Source organism: Genypterus blacodes, unplaced genomic scaffold (genome assembly GCF_046128005.1).
Source record: "Genypterus blacodes isolate CSIRO-AG114 ecotype Tasmania unplaced genomic scaffold, CSIRO-AGI_Gbla_v1 ptg000133l_1, whole genome shotgun sequence".
Lineage (NCBI taxonomy): Eukaryota > Metazoa > Chordata > Actinopteri > Ophidiiformes > Ophidiidae > Genypterus > Genypterus blacodes.
In genome coordinates this window covers 2,070,176-2,091,151 of record NW_027466935.1, presented here as the reverse complement: position 1 = coordinate 2,091,151, position 20,976 = coordinate 2,070,176, and the positions used below count along the sequence as shown (strand labels likewise).

The window sequence follows — 20,976 nt, the reverse complement described above, 5'->3', positions numbered from 1 at the left end:
ATTCAAAGACTGATTTAATTGTATGGAATTTGCAAGCTGTTCTTGCAACTGGTTTTAATCTTTGCATCGAAAATGAAAACGTAGTTCAAACAAGTTTTTACCTTGGTCTTATTTTAGTTTCATTCTTTTTATCATCACATGGCTTCAGCATAAGAGCTTTGAGCATAGACAGCAAACACAAAAGGTCAAATGTTACAGGAAAACACGTTCTTGGGCAGCGGGTTAATATATTTGAATCTAACTGAGCTTTTAACTTCACGTGGAGGAGCTTTTAGAGGCTTTTAGATGTGTTCCATTGATAAGATTCTGTGGATCCGTAACGACTGCAGGTCCACTACAGCCTGGAAAGTGAAAGCCAAATATCTTTGTCAGTGACCCAGTTCAGATGTAATTTAACAGAAAATGATACACACTCAAGACACTGATCAATTTCAAGAGCGCCAAGTGTTTTATGTTTTCGCTCGTCGCCAAACCATCCAAAGATTGCAGCTTCTTCTGCCAGTTTCTTTCCAAGGTGAATTTAACAATGTACATCACTACATTCTCACTGAGGCAGCTGGACAGATTCTACTTCATCAAGCCGCCATTACCTCAGACATGGCTTAACTTATCTAGAGTGTGTGCTTTGGTTGTGTACATATTGGTGTGGACTCTGCAGATGTCACTGACCCGTAGCTTTGTGTGCTGTGGTGACCCCTGGTGGTTAGGGGACGCATAACACTGTGGGTTGCTGCCCTGCTGCTCTTTTGTAACCTACCTCATTTTCTCAGCTCAGTCACTGCTCAGATTTATTATGCGATATACTATGAAAAGCATCATATTGGCTGTACACTATTTATATATCAGCAGGTTGTGTGTACTGTAATGTACATCTAAAGTTTGAACCCGAGTGAAGTCAGTTTTAAAGCGTGGGGCTTCTGAAATAAGAGACTGCGCACACGGAAATACAGATAAGACAGAATCTTGTTTTATTATCACAGAAGCACAACAGGTACCACTATGCAGGTGAACAACAAACTCAATACTACCATGAACAAAAGTTAAAAGGAATGCTGGTCAAAACCAATCCCCATCAGAACACCACAGCATTTTTTTTTTTTAAACCTCCAAAACAAAACACTAGAATAATGTCAGGTATACATGATACAAAGAAGCAAAAGCACTTTGGATTATTCGCTTTCCTTTCACTTTGTACAAACACACTCTTAATCTTAGTAACTTAAGCACCTACATCGGTCATGTGCAACAGCATTCGTCTTCTCGCTCCACCTAGTATGTTCCAAAGGGATTGGGGATTCACCATGCTTAGTACCAATCATGGGGGCTGTCGCTAAAAAGCAACTCATGTATAAAACAAAATACCCTAATACTTCTTTTTTTTTATTTCAAAAGAGGAAGTTAGTGCTACAGAATTATAAATGGTCCCTGGTATTTTGTAAACTGTAATTTAAATCAGATGGCGAGAAAGTATGGGACAAATTTAGTATCGTAATTGAGCCAATCAAAGGAAAGCTGGAGTACCCGAGTGTAAACCTGATGACTCTTTGAATTGTTGTACATTTAAAAAAAAAAAAAAAAAAAAAAGAAAACAAGAAAAGAAAAGTCGTCCATCATAAAAGGAAATATATCAACAGAACACTCAAATGAAATAATGCAGGAATTTAACTGACAGCTACAAAAACTGCAAAAATGAATTGAAGCTCAGAAGGTTTCCCTTGTGTCTGGGTGACAACGCTAAACCAATGAACCTTCCATGGAAACAGCGTGATAGAAACGCGTGAAGATAGATGAGTGAAATGGAAGATGCAAGTCTCAAAACAAAAAGCACGAAGGGGGGGGGGGGGGGGGGGGGGGGGGGGGGGGGGAGAGGAGGGTGATTACACGCGGGATGATGTGGGTTTCATAGAGATGGATGTGTATTGTATGAGTAAGCTGGGAGGGAAGGGGATGAACAAACAGGGGGGGGGGGTCCAGATTTCTACTCCTCGTCGGAGGAGTCCCTGTCGAAGTTGTAGGCCATGAAGAGAACGTCGGGTCGAGGTGGGACGGGGGCGTGGCCTGGTTTCACAATCTCAAAGCCCAGGAAACTGAATGTGCGCACCAGCTTTGCTGCAAAAAAAATAAAAAATAAAGGCCATCAAAATATGCAGCTTGAGTCACACCGCACAGAACACTTTGTGAGGTAATGTGTGTATTTAAAAAGAGGCACTCACCACGATCATCTCTGTTCTTGTAAAAGCAGACAAAGACGCTAACGACTTTCAGATGTTCTTCAGCAAACTCCAGGAGAGCGGCGAAGCTGCAGGGAGAGGAGAGGGCAGCTTAAGACAGGAACGCAACCATCTGCACCGACGCACCCCGACATTTTCTCAAAAGCAGAGAGCCTCCGGAATTTACACGCAGAGCAGAGGGAAAATGACACGAATGGAATAAAAAGGTTTGTATTTGCTGGTTGTCTTTAAGTCTCTGCACCGTCTTCCCCTCGCAGCCTCTTAAGGGGCTTAAAGCTTTGGATGACCCTGCTTCAAGAGCTGCAGCTGCCAGGGTCCAATTACCTCCCAATTTCTTAAACAAGCCTCATTTAATTTATTTGCACTCAATTTATTCTCATTTTAATTACCAATTTAGCCCCTCATGGCAACATTGATTAAATATGCGAGTGTCATTTTTACAGTTTGTCCTCTTGCCATTTACTTCAAGAAGCATCCAAGTTGCGTTTTATTGACACCATTAGCATTTAAATACGACAACTTTGGCTCATAAAAGGTCCCCAGTCTGTGTCGTTAAGACCCGGAGCTGCACTCCGACGCCAAGACCCGACTCTGTTCGCTCACCTCTCCTTGCTGCCTTCGGGAAGCGGGTCGAGAGGAATCTCCACGTAGAGAGCCCTGTTGCTCAGGACGGCGTCCCACTGTACCGTCTTGGTAACGGTGGGGCGGCTTTGGAAGTGGAGTATCCCGGGGCGACCGTTCCCTGCTGGCTCCTCCGTCACTGTCAACTTTCGGTCCTGGAAAAATAAATGTGAATAATGGATCAGAAAGCGGCGCGGGTGGCGTTAACTGGGTCAGCGTGAGTGCGTCTCGCTCCGCCGTGCAACAATGATTAACTAAGCTGAAGATGTGGGTCAACCAACCATGAGGGCGCGCAAACACAGGCGCACCTTTTTAATTCTCGCTTCATTTAAAATCAAAAGCAGAACAACTGATCCTATAAATACACCAACACAACACAAATACAATCTGGATGATGTTGAAGCAAAGCATCACTGCTGGAAGCAGAAAATCAGCTTCACATACAAGTGGGACTCAAATAAAACTGCTGTGTGAATAAAAGATTCTGACACAGGGTCACATGACAGGAAGCAATTGCAGCAAAATAGGAGTTGTTCTGCATTTCCAACTGTTTCCTCTTGATTATGCCCACCCTCATTTCCTCTACTGTTGTAAATGTTGAGTGTGCGTGTGTATGTGTGTCTCCAGACTCACTGAATAGAAGGGCCGAGCTGAAGGACTGTGATCCCGTGTGCCATTCCCTCGCCCACCTGGGATCTTCAGGGGTGGGAGAGGGGCATCAGGAGCACCACAGAGGCCCCGGGCCGCGGGTACTACTACAGTGCAGGGACAGGCTGGGGAGAGACACAAAGACACCATTACACCACTGAGACACAGAAACCCCTGCAGCACGCACCTGCATTCTACACGTTCAAGAGCCATAATATGAAGAATAACTCCCTGATCCATGTTGTCACCGTGTGTGTGTGTGTGTCTAAAGGACGTGCATTTCTTGCCATCTGGAAATCAAAATCTCCACCCGTCCCATTTATAAAAATCAATAATAGGGAAGCAAAAAAAACCCCCATCTAATAACCTGGATCAATTAAGCCGCCTGAATCATATAAAAAGCTGCAGGTCTGGCAGAGTGAATCGGCACCCACAGGAGTCACATGGGTGAATTATAGGAGAGTAGTTTTGCGAAAACACAGCCAACATCTGCAGGCCCTAGTGCTCAGATGTATTTTGGCCTGATGCCTGAGACAGAAATAATACGTCCTCTTTGTCCTGGACACCAAGGGAGACTAAACTGATAAGATTTAAACTAAAAACTACAGATAAGGTCATTTTGCCATCTTGACTCCACCTGGATGACACCATACCCCAGGTCAAACACATTAAGATTGATCAGGCTTTGTTCTTTCTGTAGTTTGACCTGAGAACCAGGCAGTAAATGAGCTGTTTGAGTGTGTTAATGCACTAAACTCTCAATCGATTCAAATGAGGAAATCCAATCAATAAGTTGCAGACAGATGTATGCTTCAGCTGCTATTAAAGATTTGTGTTGTTCATTTGATATAAAAGGAAAAGGAAATAGAATTAATGGGAAATCTATGTTTTAAACTTGCCAATACCCATCAGCAAGTTATTTTTTATCCATATTTAGTTTGACTATAATGTAGGCCATAATGTTGTACCCTCTATGGATCAACCTTACTTTAGGCCACCAAAATACACTTGTGAACCTGTCAATCAAGTCTTATGTCTTTATTGTGATATTGGATTATCATTAAAAGGTTGCGTTACATAACGAATGACCTCGGTTATCGTGGGTGATGACGTAATGATCACCGATTACAGCGTTTCATTTTTTTTATTGCGTTTTCTCCTCCATGAGCCACCTTGTGTGACACAGAGCTGCGTTGTGTGTAAATTCCATTGTTTAGGAATTTGCGCCACTTTACATTGTTGTTTTTTGTAAACCACACACAGTGAAGTGTGTACAATCTTCTTGCAAATACCGGCTCTACTATTTGTTTTCGTGGTTGTCTACAGAGCGGTGCCCTGCTCGAATTAAGATGTCGGAGCGAATCCTCCAGAACCCGGGTTTAACATTACACATTTAATTTTGGTTTTGTTAATTCAACATCTACGTTAACTACTCGTGTCCTTCTCAATGGGGCATATTTTCACTAATCATAGCAGGAGAGGCTCTGTAACATTTAGATAAACTGAAAAAACAACATTCCCACCAAGCCAATAAACCTAAATGGATCACAGTATTGATTGGTGTAATTGGCTTCATCTGTGTTTGACAGCTAATAATGACACCTGAGAGAAGCTGGCTGCGGTGACGTAAGGTTAGCCAACAACACAAGTTCGTCGATGGCCAGAGCTAATGTTACCTCGCTAACGCCAAATATTGAAGTTAGATATCAGGCCACCAAGTCGATGTTCATCGACTATACGATACAAATAACTGCAATATAATGTTGAAAATACGTGTGTCGTGAAAAGGAACTGTCGGCACGAATCGCTACATATGACAGACCGTTAATAGTCCATTTGTTTGTGTTGAGTTACGCTCTTCCCTAGCCGCTAATGGACAGCCTAGCCTAGCCTAGCCTCTGCCTCCCCTCCCCCACCCTCCGGTTAGCATAGCTTAGCATCAGCGCGGTGAGGTACTTTTCTTTCGTTACTTACTTGCCAATCATGTCACAGATACTACTACTCATGTCGTCCATGGCAATAAGAGACTGTTGTTTTCCTTCTTTCTCGCGAGCAAAGCAATGACTGTTTAGGATCCGCTGAAGGTTGGATTTTACCATCCGGCCTCGGGTAGAGACTCGACGGGCTGACTGCTCTCTGCTATGGTTGGCTGGAGACTGATCGGCCGACGAGTCAGGCAGCTGACTGATTACAAGATAGTCAAGGCAGCTGTAATGACAGAAGGCCAGTTCCGTTCTAAATTCGACCCTAGACTTCCAAATAAAAGCCAGATATCGGTGTAAACAAAATGCAAACTAAAAACTAAAAACAACATGGGAAGATCATTTACGAAGAAAACTTTAAATATGGGAGCGTTGTAACGTTAAGCAGCTCTGAAGAGAGACAACGCTAAATCTGGAAAGAATATATGTGAAATTACCATTTGATGAAAAATCTTCAATATAAGCACCACATCCCTGTTCACTGCTGGCCCATGCCATGTCACTTTTCTGGGGATATGATTGTCAAAGGGATTACAGAACTGGCCACTTTATTCTTTAAAAAAATATAACCATCAAAGTTTTAAAAAAAATCCATTCTGGCAAAAAAATGCTGCAGTCTCTGCTGTGGTGCCAGTTTAAAAAAAAATTAACTAAAATTAAAGTTGCACGTCGCTGTTAGTCTTAATTCCAATATTTCTGCACTCTTCGCCTGCGCTCTTTCCCATTCTCTCACGGTGAGAGACTATTACTTTGAAAGGAAAATACGTTGCGACAACACTTCCTAAAACAAGAGTTAGCTTCACAGCTCTGCTAATGGGCTAACAGGGCTACAAATGCTAATTTCAAGATGTGGGTAAATAACATGACCTCACTTAAGACAGCTGTCAAACCGCGAACACAATTTAAAAATACGATTTTAAAAAACGACAATATAGCGTCGCGTCGTGAATATATCAGTATTTGATATTTTTATATTCTAATAAGTTGAAATATGAGGCATAACTACATGCCCTTCCTTAGCCTACGTAATGTTAGCCTAGGCCAGCGGCGGTGTTACATGGGGGCGTTTAATGGAAAAGTACCAAGCCAGGGCCGAGCAAACAAAGAACAAAAGACACAACAGGATGCGCTTCTAATGTGCCAACCGAACCCACCGTCCCACCATAAACGTCACCCTGATTTTACAGAGTACATTTGGAGTGTTAACAGTTTGATGGGTTTGTTAATTTCGAAAATGTAAACAAAATCTTCGAGTTGACGTTTCAGTGAACAAGTGGGACTATTTTACAATAATAACCTGCGTGATGCGTTGAGTTTATGTATAGTAAACATAAACACAACAAATGATTTATTTTCAGTTGTGGATTTGTTTGTTTTTTGCTTTTTTTCCTCCTGGCCAAAGTAAGGTAGGCTATTGACATCTACAATAAAAGTAACATTGTGCATCCCAAGTTATAGTGCAATTATATTATAAGCTACAAAGCTGTAAAGGGGTTAAAAAGTGGTGAAGCGCGCAGGTGACAGCCGAGTTCACTTCAGTATGTTTTGTTTTGCTACTGTTATGCAATCTTCCAAACGTAATTGCTTTACTTGTACTGCCCACTAGATGGCGACACAATAGCAGTAGTTCGCCTACTGTAGTGTTCCGTCTTCATCGTAAATTCACCACTTTGGAGAAGTCTAGTAAAATTAATGTCCGATCAATGTTTACTTAGGGAACACAAACTTACAATGTCAAACGTACGGCCAGAGAACTGTCGCTCCTCACACTGTCATCTTCCCTACTGACTTTAAAAGTACATAAGTAAACATAAATCTCGTCAACAGAACTAATATAGACGAAATCAACCTGACAAGTAACAACAGTGACATCACATTTAAAACATTAATGACGCACCTTAGACCAATATGAATCTCATGAACGTCAAAGATAATGTCAGTACCAATGTTAAATTGGTACTAAATAATCACTAAAGTACAATGATAATTAGTAATGATCCGGTTAAGCTGTCATAGCCTTGCTACATCAAAGCTGGACGAGTGTGATATCCAGTATTTAATCAGAATTTAAAATTTCGAGGCATTCATTGAATAAAATCTAATTTGAAAAAATGAAATCTCTCGTTTCTTTCAGGCATTAGTATACATTATTCAACATTCACTCGAGACATTTCAACCTATTACTCATTTATGTCATTAATATTTGATTGTTCATTGTATTTTACTTTGCTTTCAGAAAAATGATATAATGTATGACGACGCACAACTGCCTCGCCTCCTTTTTCGTTTTGACAAATTTGTCCCTCCGCCCATACCGTCCGTCGCTCGGAAGAAAAAAAAAATGCGACGCTGAGAGGCGACGCTTGCAGCTGATGTTCCTCTGACTCAAACATGGAGAGCGACACCACCATCAGGAGGATCAAAGCTTTTGGGAGCCAACATTATGGAGCGCAGGGCAACGACGATTGCCGGGACCAGTGCGCGAATAACGGCTACAGCAGCGACCCGAAGAGGAAACCCGAAGTGAGGCTGTGTGTGCTGCGGGAAGCGGTGGCAGCCTCCCTGGTGTGTGTGTTTATTTTGGTGCTATGGGGACTCGTTCATTTATCGTTACAGCTGCTCGTCATTGGGAGATCCACCGGCGAGTTCAACGCGCTGAGAGCCCGGTGAGTGTTACCAACTCGGACCCGATCATATGTGTGTATCCGCCGGGTTAACGGTCTCGCAGCGGAGTCTCCGCCAACCTTTCCTCCAGTTGGGGGGAAGAGATCCGCCCAGAAACCACTACCGTGTGCCAAGGTTACCTGTGTGGGCCAGCAGGTGTGTGTGTGCGTGTGAAGGTGTGACGACAGTTACAGCCGTCTGGTTATACGATGGAGCCTGCAATAAAAATGCGAACTCAATTGTTCATAAAAGCATATCAGGACTTTATGGTCCATTTGGCAGGTATTTGTTACAGAGTCATAACCTGTCTGCCTTTGGACTGTGAGAGCATACAGGGGCGCTCCTCAAACATTTAGTGCTGTAGGTAAACTCCCCTCCACCCCCCTCCATTAACCTGCTTCAAACACACAATCTCTGAGCATTGTTCATTAACAACACAACACACTCCGAAGTCTGCAGCTATACTGAGCAAAAAGTAGATTAGTATTAGATTAATAATGTATGATTTATCGGATAACACAGGCTTAATAAAAACAGTCAAAACAGTCACAAACAAACAGTCGATGAGAGGAGATGGGACATGGGTGTGTCAAGCCTGCAGGATGGAGCCAACGGCAGGCGGGCGGCTCTCCAAACACACTAACACACTCCCCACAGAGCTGAAACCAAGTATCTGTATGCAACTATGGAATAATTGGAAAGCATGTGGACAAATCAGCAGACAAACGTGTGTCTGTGTGAGATTTGGGTGAATGGATCATCTGTTTATCATCCTCCCACTACCGCATTTGTTCCATTTGAACGTTTTTTTTTACGTTTTTCTAGAATGTATCGATTAATAAATATGACGCAGTATGATTAAGAAGCCAGCGAGGAGGAATCACATTCAGTGAAATGATGCTGAGCCTCTGAATCCTTTAGGTTTTGAATAAACAAAGTAAGACTGTAAGAGTCAAATATCAACCTCTGTCAGCGGGGGACAATTTCATTAGAATTCAGTTGTTTTATTTGTGCACCCTTATATATTTTGGTGTCTCTGTATTGGGTTTTTTTATTATTTCTTTTTCTTTTTTCTCTCTTTATGACAAAAATCTACCAAATGTCCTACAACCACATGCTCATTGTTATGTCGGATGCTTTCTTCAATAAAATTAAGAAAGGGCCACACACACACACACACTCACTCACTCACTCACTACACAACCCGGTCACAGTCACACAACCCCGCATTCACACAACCCCATCCTGGACTGTCTGAAAAGGAACTGATCTGTGTTCTGGTATTCAGTCACTCATAGCCTGTAGATGTGTGAAATAGGAGAGGAAAGGTCGCCATCTCTGATAGAATTAATCAGTGTGGTTCCTAACAGTGTATTTTATTTTCTCGAGTCTAAGAAAGTATGTTGTATCCTTATGCCATTGCGAAATAGAGGGAGGGGTGAGGGATTTCCAATGTAGGAGCAGGCGTCGTCACTCACTGGAACATCTCTGTCCTCTCCATCTAGGCGGCACTTGGAGCGCATCACCAGCGTGGGCCCGCGGCCGGTGGGCAGCCAGGAGAACGAGGTGCTTACGGTGAACTACTTGTTGGAGCAGATCGAGAACATCCGGGCGGAGACGGCGGCGGGGCCTCACCGGCTCACGGTGGACGTGCAGCGGCCCACCGGCTCCTTCTCCATCGACTTCCTCGGGGGCTTCACCAGCTTCTACGACCGCGTCACCAACATCGCCGTCAAACTGGAGCCCAAGGCCGGAGCGGAGCACCTGATGCTGGCCAACTGTCACTTCGACACAGTGGCCAACAGTCCAGGTATGAGAACTTTCCTCCTCCACTTCAACCAATGTTCTATATGTCTGAAATGGCGAGATTGAAAATACAGAATCTGGGAAACATAAAATGGATTTCCCAGGCCCTCATTTTGTTATAGCAACGTCCCAGAGTCCTGTAAAGTTGACTTAATCCCTAGTTAATTTGGAGGAAACGCCCCCACAAACTTCCCACAGCTCTTCACTCAGTGTGGGCGAGGATCAGGAGGAGATTGGGTTGTTTCTTACAGATGAGCACGCTGAGTTTGAAGCATGGAGACTATCGGGGGGCGATGAGAATAATAACAATAATGATAACATTGTTCTTGCTCTGGATTTCATTTTTCACATTTGAGCTCCACACCTAGACCCTGGTGAGGAGAAATGTTTTCTCAGTGCACATGCACGCACGCACGCACGCACGCGCGCACACGCGCGCACCGCGCGCACTCACACAGAGGGAGAGTCTCACCGGTAACGGAAATTGATCCATGGTGTTGAACAGGAAGACAAACATACCTCTCAATGTCCGCCACTGCCTGCCAACGCTTACAAGCCGAGGAATTTTAAACACTTTGTTGTTTGTGTAAAAGAACATAAAAGGGACGGCGTGTATGTGTGTGTGTGTGTGTGTGTGTGTGTGTGTGTGTGTGTGGGGAGGTCCCTTGTATTGTCCCTAGACTGATGAAAGAGGTTTGAGTGAATGTTCAGCCATGTGTGAATGAGGCAGCATGAGAAGCAAAAGTGCCCCGTTTTTACTTTCCCATGTGTTCCAGTTTGAAGTTTTCCTCCTTTGGAATTCTCACAGAGTTTTATGGGATAAAGTGGCAGTTAAAGCGGCGTGGTTGGTACGCAGGCCGGGCCTTAAACCCCCAACCCCCCTCGCCCCCCTTTGGTGGTCAATCCAAAAAGCCGGAGCACATGACTCTTCTCCCGCTGTCTCACGCTGTGTCTCGCTCTGATCTCTTCATCCTGAGGAAACACGGCGTTCCTCGACAGTTTAATCCTCCAGCATCACATGCCTCCTTTTCTTTGGTCTCTACCTACCGCGTCTTTGCATTCCTCACATGCTCAACACAGTGTGCGATTCCTTCATTGTCTTTATCGTTTTATGACAAAGTTACAAACACAAACATTCCCAGACCATTCTGGATCTCCTGTGGTTTTTATTGCGTAGTTCTGTGCTACTTTGACACACACGGCGGTTTGCTTCTCTGTCAGGTGCCAGCGATGATGCAGTGAGCTGTGCAGTGATGCTGGAGGTCCTCCATTCTCTGGCTAATCTGTCCGCTCCTCTCCAACACGGCGTCGTCTTCCTCTTTAATGGGGCGGAGGAAAATATCCTGCAGGTAAAATGGCAAGAAAGAGGAGGAATGTGGAATCGGACAAGTCGGTGAATTTACAGTTCTCACTCTCTCTCCGTCTCCTTCTTCCCTCTCCAGGCCAGTCACGGTTTCATTACCCAGCATCCTTGGGCCAAACAGGTGCGAGCCTTCATTAACTTGGAGGCGGCCGGTGTCGGGGGCAAAGAGGTCGTTTTCCAGACAGGTACTGTTACCGTTTCTGTTTCTCAACCCGGTCGCAGGTACAGGAGTCGCTGCTTGTCGGCAAGTGTAATTATCTGTGACAGAGTTATCACAGGAGTTACTAAAGTGGAAGAACCGGCTTGTGTAGGTCTCAAACGTCCCCCCCGCAGCTTGACCGTCCCTCTCTCCCCTGTCAGGTCCAGAGAACCCTTGGCTCGTCCAGGCGTACGTCCACGCAGCCAAACACCCCTTTGCCTCTGTGGTGGGCCAGGAGGTCTTTCAGAGTGGAATCATCCCCTCGGACACAGACTTCCGCATCTACAGAGACTTTGGTAACATCCCAGGTACGTCCCACTGATGCATGTAGAGTCAAACATCAAACGCTCTCTTTCTCTGCGGTGTGTTTGATTTCCTCCACTGTTATGTTTCTGTTTACAGGGATTGACTTGGCTTTCATCGAGAACGGGTTCATCTACCACACCAAGTACGACACCGCTGACCGGATACTGACGGACTCCATACAGAGAGCCGGTACGTCCAGTACACACTCTTACATTCATCTATGTCTAATGAACCTGTATAAAAGGGAGCGACGGGGAAATGCACTTGACTACGCAAGAGCTCTCTCTCTCTCTCTCTCTCTCTACCTTTCACGGAGCTTTTTCGATTGTTGCAGCCACTGTTGGCAGTTTGTGTGCTTGCCTGCCTGTCTGTCCGCTTGCCTGTCTGTCTGTCTGTCTGTCTGTCTGTCAAGGTGAGAGCGGTCACTGCAGCAGTTACAAACCGCTACTCTATCGCTATTGTTTCCCAGTCGCACACACACAAACGCATGCAGTGCATTTTTTCACGTCACCCAATCCCCCCCTGGGTTACAGGTTTGGCTCTGTGCTCTGGACTCTCTGTGGTGAAAATCAAATGAAGCCTGAATCAGTTTAAGTTTGTTTACACACACGTGCAGGCGCTCTAAACTGATACACTGGCACCATACTGTCCTAACACACTCAGCACCGAGGCCCACATGAAGCAGAACATGTAGTCCACCCAGACATGGTTATGCTTTGTCCATTGGGGCCTGGCGGCAGAACAATGGGACTTTGTGTCGCCCGTGTGTGTGTGTGCGTGTGTTAACTGTGCAGACATGCTGGCAGCCACTCTTGGATCACAGAGAAAAGCAACTTGGCCTCAGGCTGCTGACTGTTCCTTCATGTAACCGGCTCTCTGTTTCATGTCCCACATATAACATCACAGTAACAGCCAGTTCCTCTACACACCACCTATAAAGTGTGTGTGTGTCTGTGTGTGTGATTATTTATTGACATGACCTTTGTTCAAGTGTTTTTATTTATGCAGGAAACACAGCCTGTGTGTATATGTGTGACTGTGTGAGGGTCACACTGAGGCATAAACGTAATATCAGTAATGTCCCCCCTGTCCCTGTCCTGTTGTTGGTCCAGGTTTTGCCCATGTGACCTCAAGTATTCTCACGGTCCACTGCAGAACACCGGTGTAGCTCCTCACCACTAAAACGACTTCCTGTTTCCAGGCGACAACATCCTGGCGGTCTTGAAATACCTGGTGACGTCTGACAAGTTGGCGGATTCCTCAGAGTATCGCCATGGCAACATGGTATTTTTCGACCTGCTGGGCGTGGTGGTGGTGGCGTACCCGGCGCGGGTGGGCACCATCCTCAACTACATGGTGGCCACGGCAACGTTCCTCTACCTGGCCAAGAAGGCCTCGCAGCCCGGGAACGGCGGTAGGTCACCGACACTTTGACGCCGTTCCAAACTCTCACATTCACGCCTTTATTGACGTCCTACTCCTATCCCTCTGTCGTAGGCGGGCGCTACGTGCGGCGCTTAGCCTTTGCCACAGGCGTGGCGGTGCTGAGCTGGTTCGTCACTCTGCTGTCGGTGCTGATCGTGGCTCTGCTGGTCACTCTGCTGGGCCGCTCCATGTTCTGGTACAACCACTTCTACGCCTCAGTGTGCCTGTACGGGGCCGCCGCCACGGGCAAGATGATCCTGGTCCACACGCTGGCCAAGAACCTGTACTACGGGGTGAGAGCAGGTCACCTTTAACTTCAGATGCTGCATGAATCGGTTTGTCCTAGTTTGTCTCCGTTTTGAAACATTTGGATTATTTCTAAATGATCAAAACCACAGCAACACCAGAAGTAAGCATGATGTGTGCCGTCTTGAAATTGAAGAAAGCTGTCTAGCCTGAGTTAGATTGATATCTGGGACGTTACCGATCATTCCACTCAACATTATACTTGACATTGGTTGTCTTGCACAGAGGAAACAAACCTGGATTGCACACTGCATCATCACACAGCAGAGATGAGAAACCATGAGAGAGTTCCTCTTCCTCTTTAGAGATTACAGAACAGCAGCTCTGTGTGTGTGTGTGTGTGTGTGTGTGTGTGTGTAGGTTTGTGAAAGTGTGTGTTTTCCAATCTGTGTTTAGTAGAGCGAGTCACATGTACACTTAAACACACACACACACACACACACACTCAGAGAGAACTTGTTTGCTTGTTAGGGTTAGTCTCTGCAGCTTGACTTTCTTTTCTGTAATCAAGAGGCAACGCAAACAAAAGACTGGTTGCGTTGGTTTTGTACATTTGAGGAGCAGAAAGCTGCAGTTTAACTAGTTTGACTGTCACGTGGGGCATTTATGTGATTATACAAGTTTCTGTTTGAGGTCGCAACTGAACTGTACACAGAGTTCATCTGCACGTCGAGCCGTCGCTGTCTGCATTGTGACCTCGGGGCTTGTAATGGCGAGCGTCCAAGCCGGGGGGGGACAGACTAACCTTTGTCCCGGACTACAACAGGCCACGTCTCTGGCGAAACAGAATCTCCTCTGACGGAACCAGCACACACGCCCGAGCCTTTGTCCTGTCAGCGCCGCATTCCTCGTGTTTGTACACAAATCAGCAGAAATGAATAAACGGAACGGGACAAAACACTGCAGATATGCGGGACTATGAAGAGGTTGAGACAGTCTAAAGCAGTGATGGTGTGTGTGTGTGTGTGTGTGTGTGTGTGTGTGTGTGTGTGTGTGTGTGTCTGAGTGTGTCTGTGTAAGTGTGTGTGTGTGCCACTAATGGATCAGTGAGGCCTGTTATCTGCCCGACAGACACCGGGGACTCATCTGCAAGCATTGACTCCACCTATAACACTCACACGCGCACACACACGCTGCAGCTTGTGTTTATTACGTCTGGGCATGTCGAAGGCTTAAAATATTTTCTGCAAGCCTCTCAGTCGGCCTGTAACAACCACAGAGGGGTCGCGGAGTCCTTCAGCGTTCCCATATCTTAAACTAGAAAGCGCAGAGTCATAACGGCGATTTTTTGGTTCCTGTTTTAAAGCTTTGAAACCACATCAAGCAGTGTGTGACATACCAGTGTGCAGTGATACTAGAGCAAAAGGCGGCGTGAGGCTCTGCTTCCTTTTTTGCCGTTTCGCAATGAATGGTTTGATTTTCAAGGTCACTATGCTGTAACTTTCCTGTAACGGTTTAGAATGTTAAGAAGCCATTTGAGTTTGGGTTCAGGTTTGATTTCTAATTCAATTCCTGACTCGCCCGGCTCTGTTACTGTCACGGAATATCGATTTGAGGAAGCGGAAGACATCAAATACATCCCCTATATTGTGTGTGTGTGTGTGTGTGTGTGTGTGTGTGTGTGTGTGTGTGTGTGTGTGTGTGTGTGTGTGTGTGTGTGTGTGTGTGTGTGTGTGTGTGTGTGTGTGTGTGTGTGTGTGTGTGTGTGTGTGTGTGTGTGTGTGTGTGTGTGTGTGGTGTGTCTCTGCAGGGCGTGCGTCTGGTGGAGCTGGGGGATCTCTACCTGGATGTCAGCCTGCTGCTGTGGTGCTGCAGCATGGTGTTGCTCACCGCGCAGGGTCTGTGCTCAGCCTACGTACCCATGCTGATGGTGGCCTTCCCCCTCTTCACCCGGCTGCTGCTGACCAACGAGTTCAAACACAAAGGTGAGACGCTCAGAAGTCCCATTTCTGTCCCCGTCCACTGGTTTCACTCCGGCACAGAGAGGGGAGGTCAAAGTGGAAACAAACGCTAACTGCAAAGAGATAAAAGTTTAGACAAGTTCAATCTGATTTGATTGTCGATTAGATGACTCGGTGGTTCCCGTTTGTCTCCAGGAGCGTCGTTGAAGTACAGCGTCCTCTATCTGCTGGGCCTGGCGCTGCCCTACGTCCACTTCATGTTCCTCATCTGGGTGGTGTTTGAGATCTTCACGCCCATCATGGGACGTAGCGGCACAGAGATCCCGCCCGAGGTGGTGCTGGCCACCCTGGTCACCCTGGCGACCATCTTCCTCTCCTCTTTCTTTGTGAGTGTTCCCCCCAGGTTTATGCAGGATTTTCTTTTTCCGCAAAGTCATACAGTGAGGGTCAATCTGGTGCTTGTCTCCGTCTTCTCCGTCTGTCTCAGCTTCATTTCATCTACCTGGCGAAGAGCACTAAGTGGATCCTGGCCGGTCTGGGTTCAGTCTTCGCCGTCATGTTCCTGGTGGTTTCCGGCGGCTTCCTGTTTCCTTACTCCAGCAGCCCAGACAGCCCGAGGCCAAAGCGAGTCTTCCTGCAGGTTCACAACACACACACATTTCACCAACTTTACATGCATGTTTGACATTGTAGAAATAGGATTTGATCTTTTCCATCTGGATCTGCAGCACACAACCAGGACCTTCCACGACCTCCGGGGCCACGTGGAGAGCCGGGACTCTGGCCTTTGGATCAACAGTTTCGACTACACGGCCATACAGCACATCACCCCCCACATCCCCGAGCTCAACGACAGCGTCCGCACCAGTTGCCGCGACGACAGACCCTTCTGCGGCTACCCGTGGTTCCTGCCGGTGAAGTTCCTCAGCAAGTGAGTGTCGCAGGCCGGCAGTGATGTTCTCACGCCGCTACAGGCACCTCTGACAGTTTTTTGAGTGTGTGTGTGTGTGTGTGTGTGTTTGTAGGAAGAACTGGTACCTTCCTGCTCCAGAAGTGTCTCCCAGCTCGCCAGTGGAGTTCAGCCTACTGTCCAGAGAAGAGACGAGCTGGGGAACCTTCAAGATGACCTTCAGTGTCAAAGGTCAAGCAGATTCTAATAGATAAGTGTGATTTAAAGTTAAAATTTGTCTTAACAACCTTCTGTCCTGTCCCCCCACTACACACACACACACAGGCCCCAGCCACATGTCTCTGTATCTGATGCCTCACCGTGGTGCCAGTCTGTCCACGTGGTCTTTTGGGGACGGGAGACCACAGTTTGACCTGAGTGGAGAATATTTTGTCTTCTACTCCCACGGCCTGGACGCTCCCACCTGGACATTCTGGTTCGAAATCCAGGTGAGGTCTGCGGCGACGCTTAGATAGGTGCGATCGTGTCTGTCGCTGTCTGTCTCGTCTCGTCTTCTGTCTGTGACGCTCTGATGGATCTCAGGCGCTCAAATGTGCAGCAGATGTTTAGATTCCTTTCATTCTTCAGATTCATGCCACGGCACATCAAAAGTGATGCCTGCGCAAGATTCCACCTCTGCACTTGGGTTTTGAGCGTGTGTGTGTCACAGGTTTACGGTTCTCTGTCCTTCCCTCTGTCAGCCCCCCAGGGATCCAGACCCGTCGGGCCCAGAGGGGATGATCTCAGTCGCCATCTCCACCCACTATTTCTTCGGGGAGGACCAGAGGACTGCTCAGCTGGAGGAAATCCTCCGCAGGTTCCCCAAGTGGGCCTTCCCCTCCGCCTGGGTCAGCACCTACGACATGTACCGATACTGAGGAAGGCCCAGCGGATCGCAGAGGACCCCCAACCCCACACCCTGATGCTGAGGAGGACTGCAGGTGGTGCCACCCCCCCACCCCCTCTCCCTGAAAAAGAGATGGAGAACCAACCCCTGCTGCCTTTTCACCTACACACACACACACACACACACACACACACACACACACACACACACACACACACACACACACACACACACACACACACACACACACACACACACACCACACACTCCCTGCCTCCCAGCCTTGCCTGAGAGACCCCATCACTGTGTCAGTAGGCTTAGTAGCTAACGAGGCGGGACGCCGTGCGGAGGCCAGACTGAAGCTCAGCGACTGAGCGCACAGACTAACACACTGAGCCACGACGCACCAGCCCGGGGTCACTTCCTGCTTCAGGAGGGCTGAAATGAGGTTTAATTGTTGTTGTTTTTTTTGTACTTTGAGCTGCAGTGCCCTTGGCTTTACTCGCCCATCTCACTTCCCTCCTCGCTCACTTCCTCACTCACACTCGCACTTACCTGAAAGAACGGCGCTTCTGCATGTCTCTCTCTCTCTGTCTCTCTGTCTCTCTCGCTCTCTCTCTCTCTCTCGCTCTCTCTCTCTCTCTCTGTCTCCCAGCAACCACTTGAGCAGGAGCCATTTTCAGACAAGGTGCCTCGCTTGCTTCCTCTGCAAAAAACAAACGAAACAAAGACAGAACCACTAACTGCAATGTAGACAGAGCAGACGGCCGATTGGATCCACGCGAGAGAAAGAGAGAAGGACCTTCAACTGGAAACGTCCGACACTTTGAACGTCACTTTTTCCTTCAACTCGCACCGTTTACATGATGTGCAATTCCATTTTTGTTTTGTTTTTACTCCCCGCATCAGCCGATCAGTCCATTCGTGACATGGCTCGTCATCGTCGCTCACTTGGCAGAGAACCGCAGTCCTTGTATTTCAAATTGGAACACGCCCGGCGATAAAGAGCAAGAAGAGCTTTCGCTGTAATGTAACAAGTGCCTGTCGAATTAAAAAAATGACAAAATCTTAATATCAACATATCCCCTTAATAAGACTAAACCTCCTGAAAAATGTTACGGTCTTTGTCCTGCTTGTATTTTTTGGGTAAATGTTGTATTTTGGGTTGAAATGCTTTTTCTATGAGAGCTTGATGAGATCTGGAGGCTCAGGATGGAAACGTGTGACATCAAGTTGTTCCCTGATCGTTCCCTGATCGTTCCCTGAGCGTTCCCATCTCAGGGGTGGAGCAGGTGCAGAATGTTGTCCACTGACCATGCAAACTCATTTACTGTGATGCTATCAGTCCACTTTATTACTTAATTTCATATTTGCTGCTACTGTAATGTTGGTCGTCTCCTTTGGCATCTGGAGTTCGCACATGTGGTAAAATCTTTCAGCACAGTCAAACTAATGAGATCTAAGTCTGGATTGGTGCAAAATCTGCCCTTTTCACCTCGATTTCATCCATTTTTCCTCTGTTAAGAATGTAGAAACAATGCACAGATGCTGCTGGAGATGACCGACTGATCACTGATCCCTCATGTGTTGTTGTTTATTTTCATCCCGTTTCATCAAATATCAGTCAGGTTTTGTATGAATCCATTTCCCACCACGTTACGGTCAGTGTCAGCGCCAGGATCAAAATGTAGAGACTCACATGAACGATCAGACTGTTCTGAATGTGGCCATGAGTGTCAGCGTGTAGGTGAAAGATTAAAGGTTAAAGGTTACTGTAGATGATTATGTGCAAGTGTTCTGGATGTGATGTTGGCTGTGCATGTTGCTGTGTGTCGCCCTCTGCTGGTTGCTCATGTCGTGGCCTCGCTCTTCTTTGCGATTTAGAGATTTATCTGAGATGTTTGAAAACCCACAGTGTGGATGGGTGCTGCACTCAAAACAACACCAGGAAATGTTGCTATGGCCACTATTTCTACTCCTGCACTGTAGTCGAAGAATCAGGTTGTTAAAACTTTAAAAGGTTACTTATTTGGAGGTCATCCTGAGTGGAAAAGTTTTATCTTTGCGTCCTCGATGTTCACTCCGTCTGCTCGGCCTTAACGTTTTGCTCCCTGAACGTCCCAGCGGTCCTTCTGCTATCGGGTGCAGCAGTTTTTTATGCAAAGCGTATGTAGATTTTGTAGACGTATGCATGACAAAGTGCTGATTCTCCAAGAAACCACTTTGCCGTGATGTCGCCTTACGGATGATCTTAACAAAAAAGCGGCTGCGGTGTCAGACGCGTCTGACCTCTGAACTCCTTCAAAAAAAAAAAGGAAAAAAAGCCAAATATCGAAGCTGTCAGTGCGCCATCTGCTGCTGTTAACGGAATGTTGTTAGGATGTTGAAATGCTTGTGCCCAAATCAGCTGTAAGTGTGTCAAACTCAATAGGGATTCAAGTTTCTGCAGGCTGAATTCCCAAAGTTATGGATAGAAACCAATAGATGCAATACGTACACCAGGTAACAAAATGCTAAAACAGTGGAGTGGTCCCTAAATATTTCCTTTTCCCGGCTGCTTTTTCCTCCTCCGCTGTGACAGAGCGCTCAGACGTTGACAGACTGATCACAGATGCTCACAATGACAGGTTTGTGTGTTTGTGCACAGCTGGCTCAGATGTGTCCCGCAACGCCATCAGTCATAGGGATTCACTTTCAATTCGCTCTCAGATGTTCCAACATTTGGCATTTGTTTGGTGTTTTTTTGCTTCATTTTGTCAGTAGCGAAAGGATAATCAGTTAATGGAGTGTGTGTGTCTGTGTGTGTGTCTGTATGTTGCGATGCTGTAGTTTGTCCTTTGACATAGAAGGGATTACAGCTGCAGTTCTGTGAGTGACAGGTGTGTGCGTGTGTGTGTGGGCATATCACGGAGGACCTGCTGTGAATGACAGGAAGCTGCTGTGAGCTGGAACAGAGAGACGTTTGGCGTTACGGCTGTGAAAACAAGGCTCCCACTGTTACTGAAGCGTGTTGGTGCTGCTGGCAAACGCAGCTCAGAAACACAAACGCCCGTCAGAAGAGAATAGAGTCAACTTTTATTTTAGAATAGAATCTAAATGTGTTGCATATCATAAATCACCATCTAATAGCCTACAAGAGAGAAAATTCCACTTTCTTGTCCTCCAATCATCCAGATTAAGGTGCTTCTTGGGAAATACAGAGTTAAAGTGAGTCATATTTAGGGATGAATACTGAAATGTCTTAAGTTTTGTCACCTTTCATGCCTTTTTCTGTGATGGATTTTGTTTTGAAAGTTAAAATTGGTACTGTTTTGATATGATTGTTCTTCAAAAGTATATATTTTTTTCCTGTTTGATTTGACACTTTAACTAATTGAACTGTGATTTATTTTCCCTCTGAACCGTTTTGCTTTTTAGTTTTGGTATTTATCCGTTAGTTGGAAAGACGTGATTGATGGTTAACATGTGGATTGATCTGGCTGACAGGGTAAATGGGGATGATTTTACAGTTATGCAAAAAGCTTGAATTAAATTAGCACTGCTACAGCAATTAAAGTGCTTATTACCTCCACCAAGGAGGATAACGTTGGTTTGGTTTGGCTTCGTGTGTTTGTTTGATAAGAAAGTTTCCATTTCATCTCATCTATCCAATCAGCTGAACTAAGCACCTGTAGAGTCAATCAGTGGTAACGAGATGCACCTGGGCTCAATGTGTTGCTGTCATTGAA

General features: G+C 46.1%; 2 protein-coding genes across 2 annotated transcripts; one reads left to right on the top strand and one right to left on the bottom strand.

The window, feature by feature from the left end:
- Positions 1-945: 945 nt before the first annotated feature.
- Positions 946-5,676, bottom strand: oaz1b (ornithine decarboxylase antizyme 1b). The gene is given in 6 exon segments (XM_076163892.1): positions 946-2,109; positions 2,214-2,299; positions 2,835-3,007; positions 3,486-3,572; positions 3,574-3,625; positions 5,475-5,676. Coding segments are annotated over 6 exon segments (654 nt in total). The 5' UTR covers positions 5,600-5,676; the 3' UTR covers positions 946-1,978.
- Positions 5,677-6,271: 595 nt separating this feature from the next.
- Positions 6,272-20,837, top strand: ermp1 (endoplasmic reticulum metallopeptidase 1). Its single transcript, XM_076164025.1, has 15 exons — positions 6,272-8,148; positions 9,652-9,956; positions 11,174-11,301; positions 11,395-11,500; positions 11,676-11,822; positions 11,917-12,009; positions 13,022-13,234; positions 13,318-13,538; positions 15,302-15,476; positions 15,648-15,838; positions 15,940-16,092; positions 16,181-16,383; positions 16,478-16,593; positions 16,687-16,850; positions 17,103-20,837. The coding sequence occupies exons 1-15, from the start codon at positions 7,874-7,876 to the stop codon at positions 17,277-17,279; spliced, it is 2,667 nt and encodes an 888-aa protein (XP_076020140.1). The 5' UTR covers positions 6,272-7,873; the 3' UTR covers positions 17,280-20,837.
- Positions 20,838-20,976: the final 139 nt, after the last annotated feature.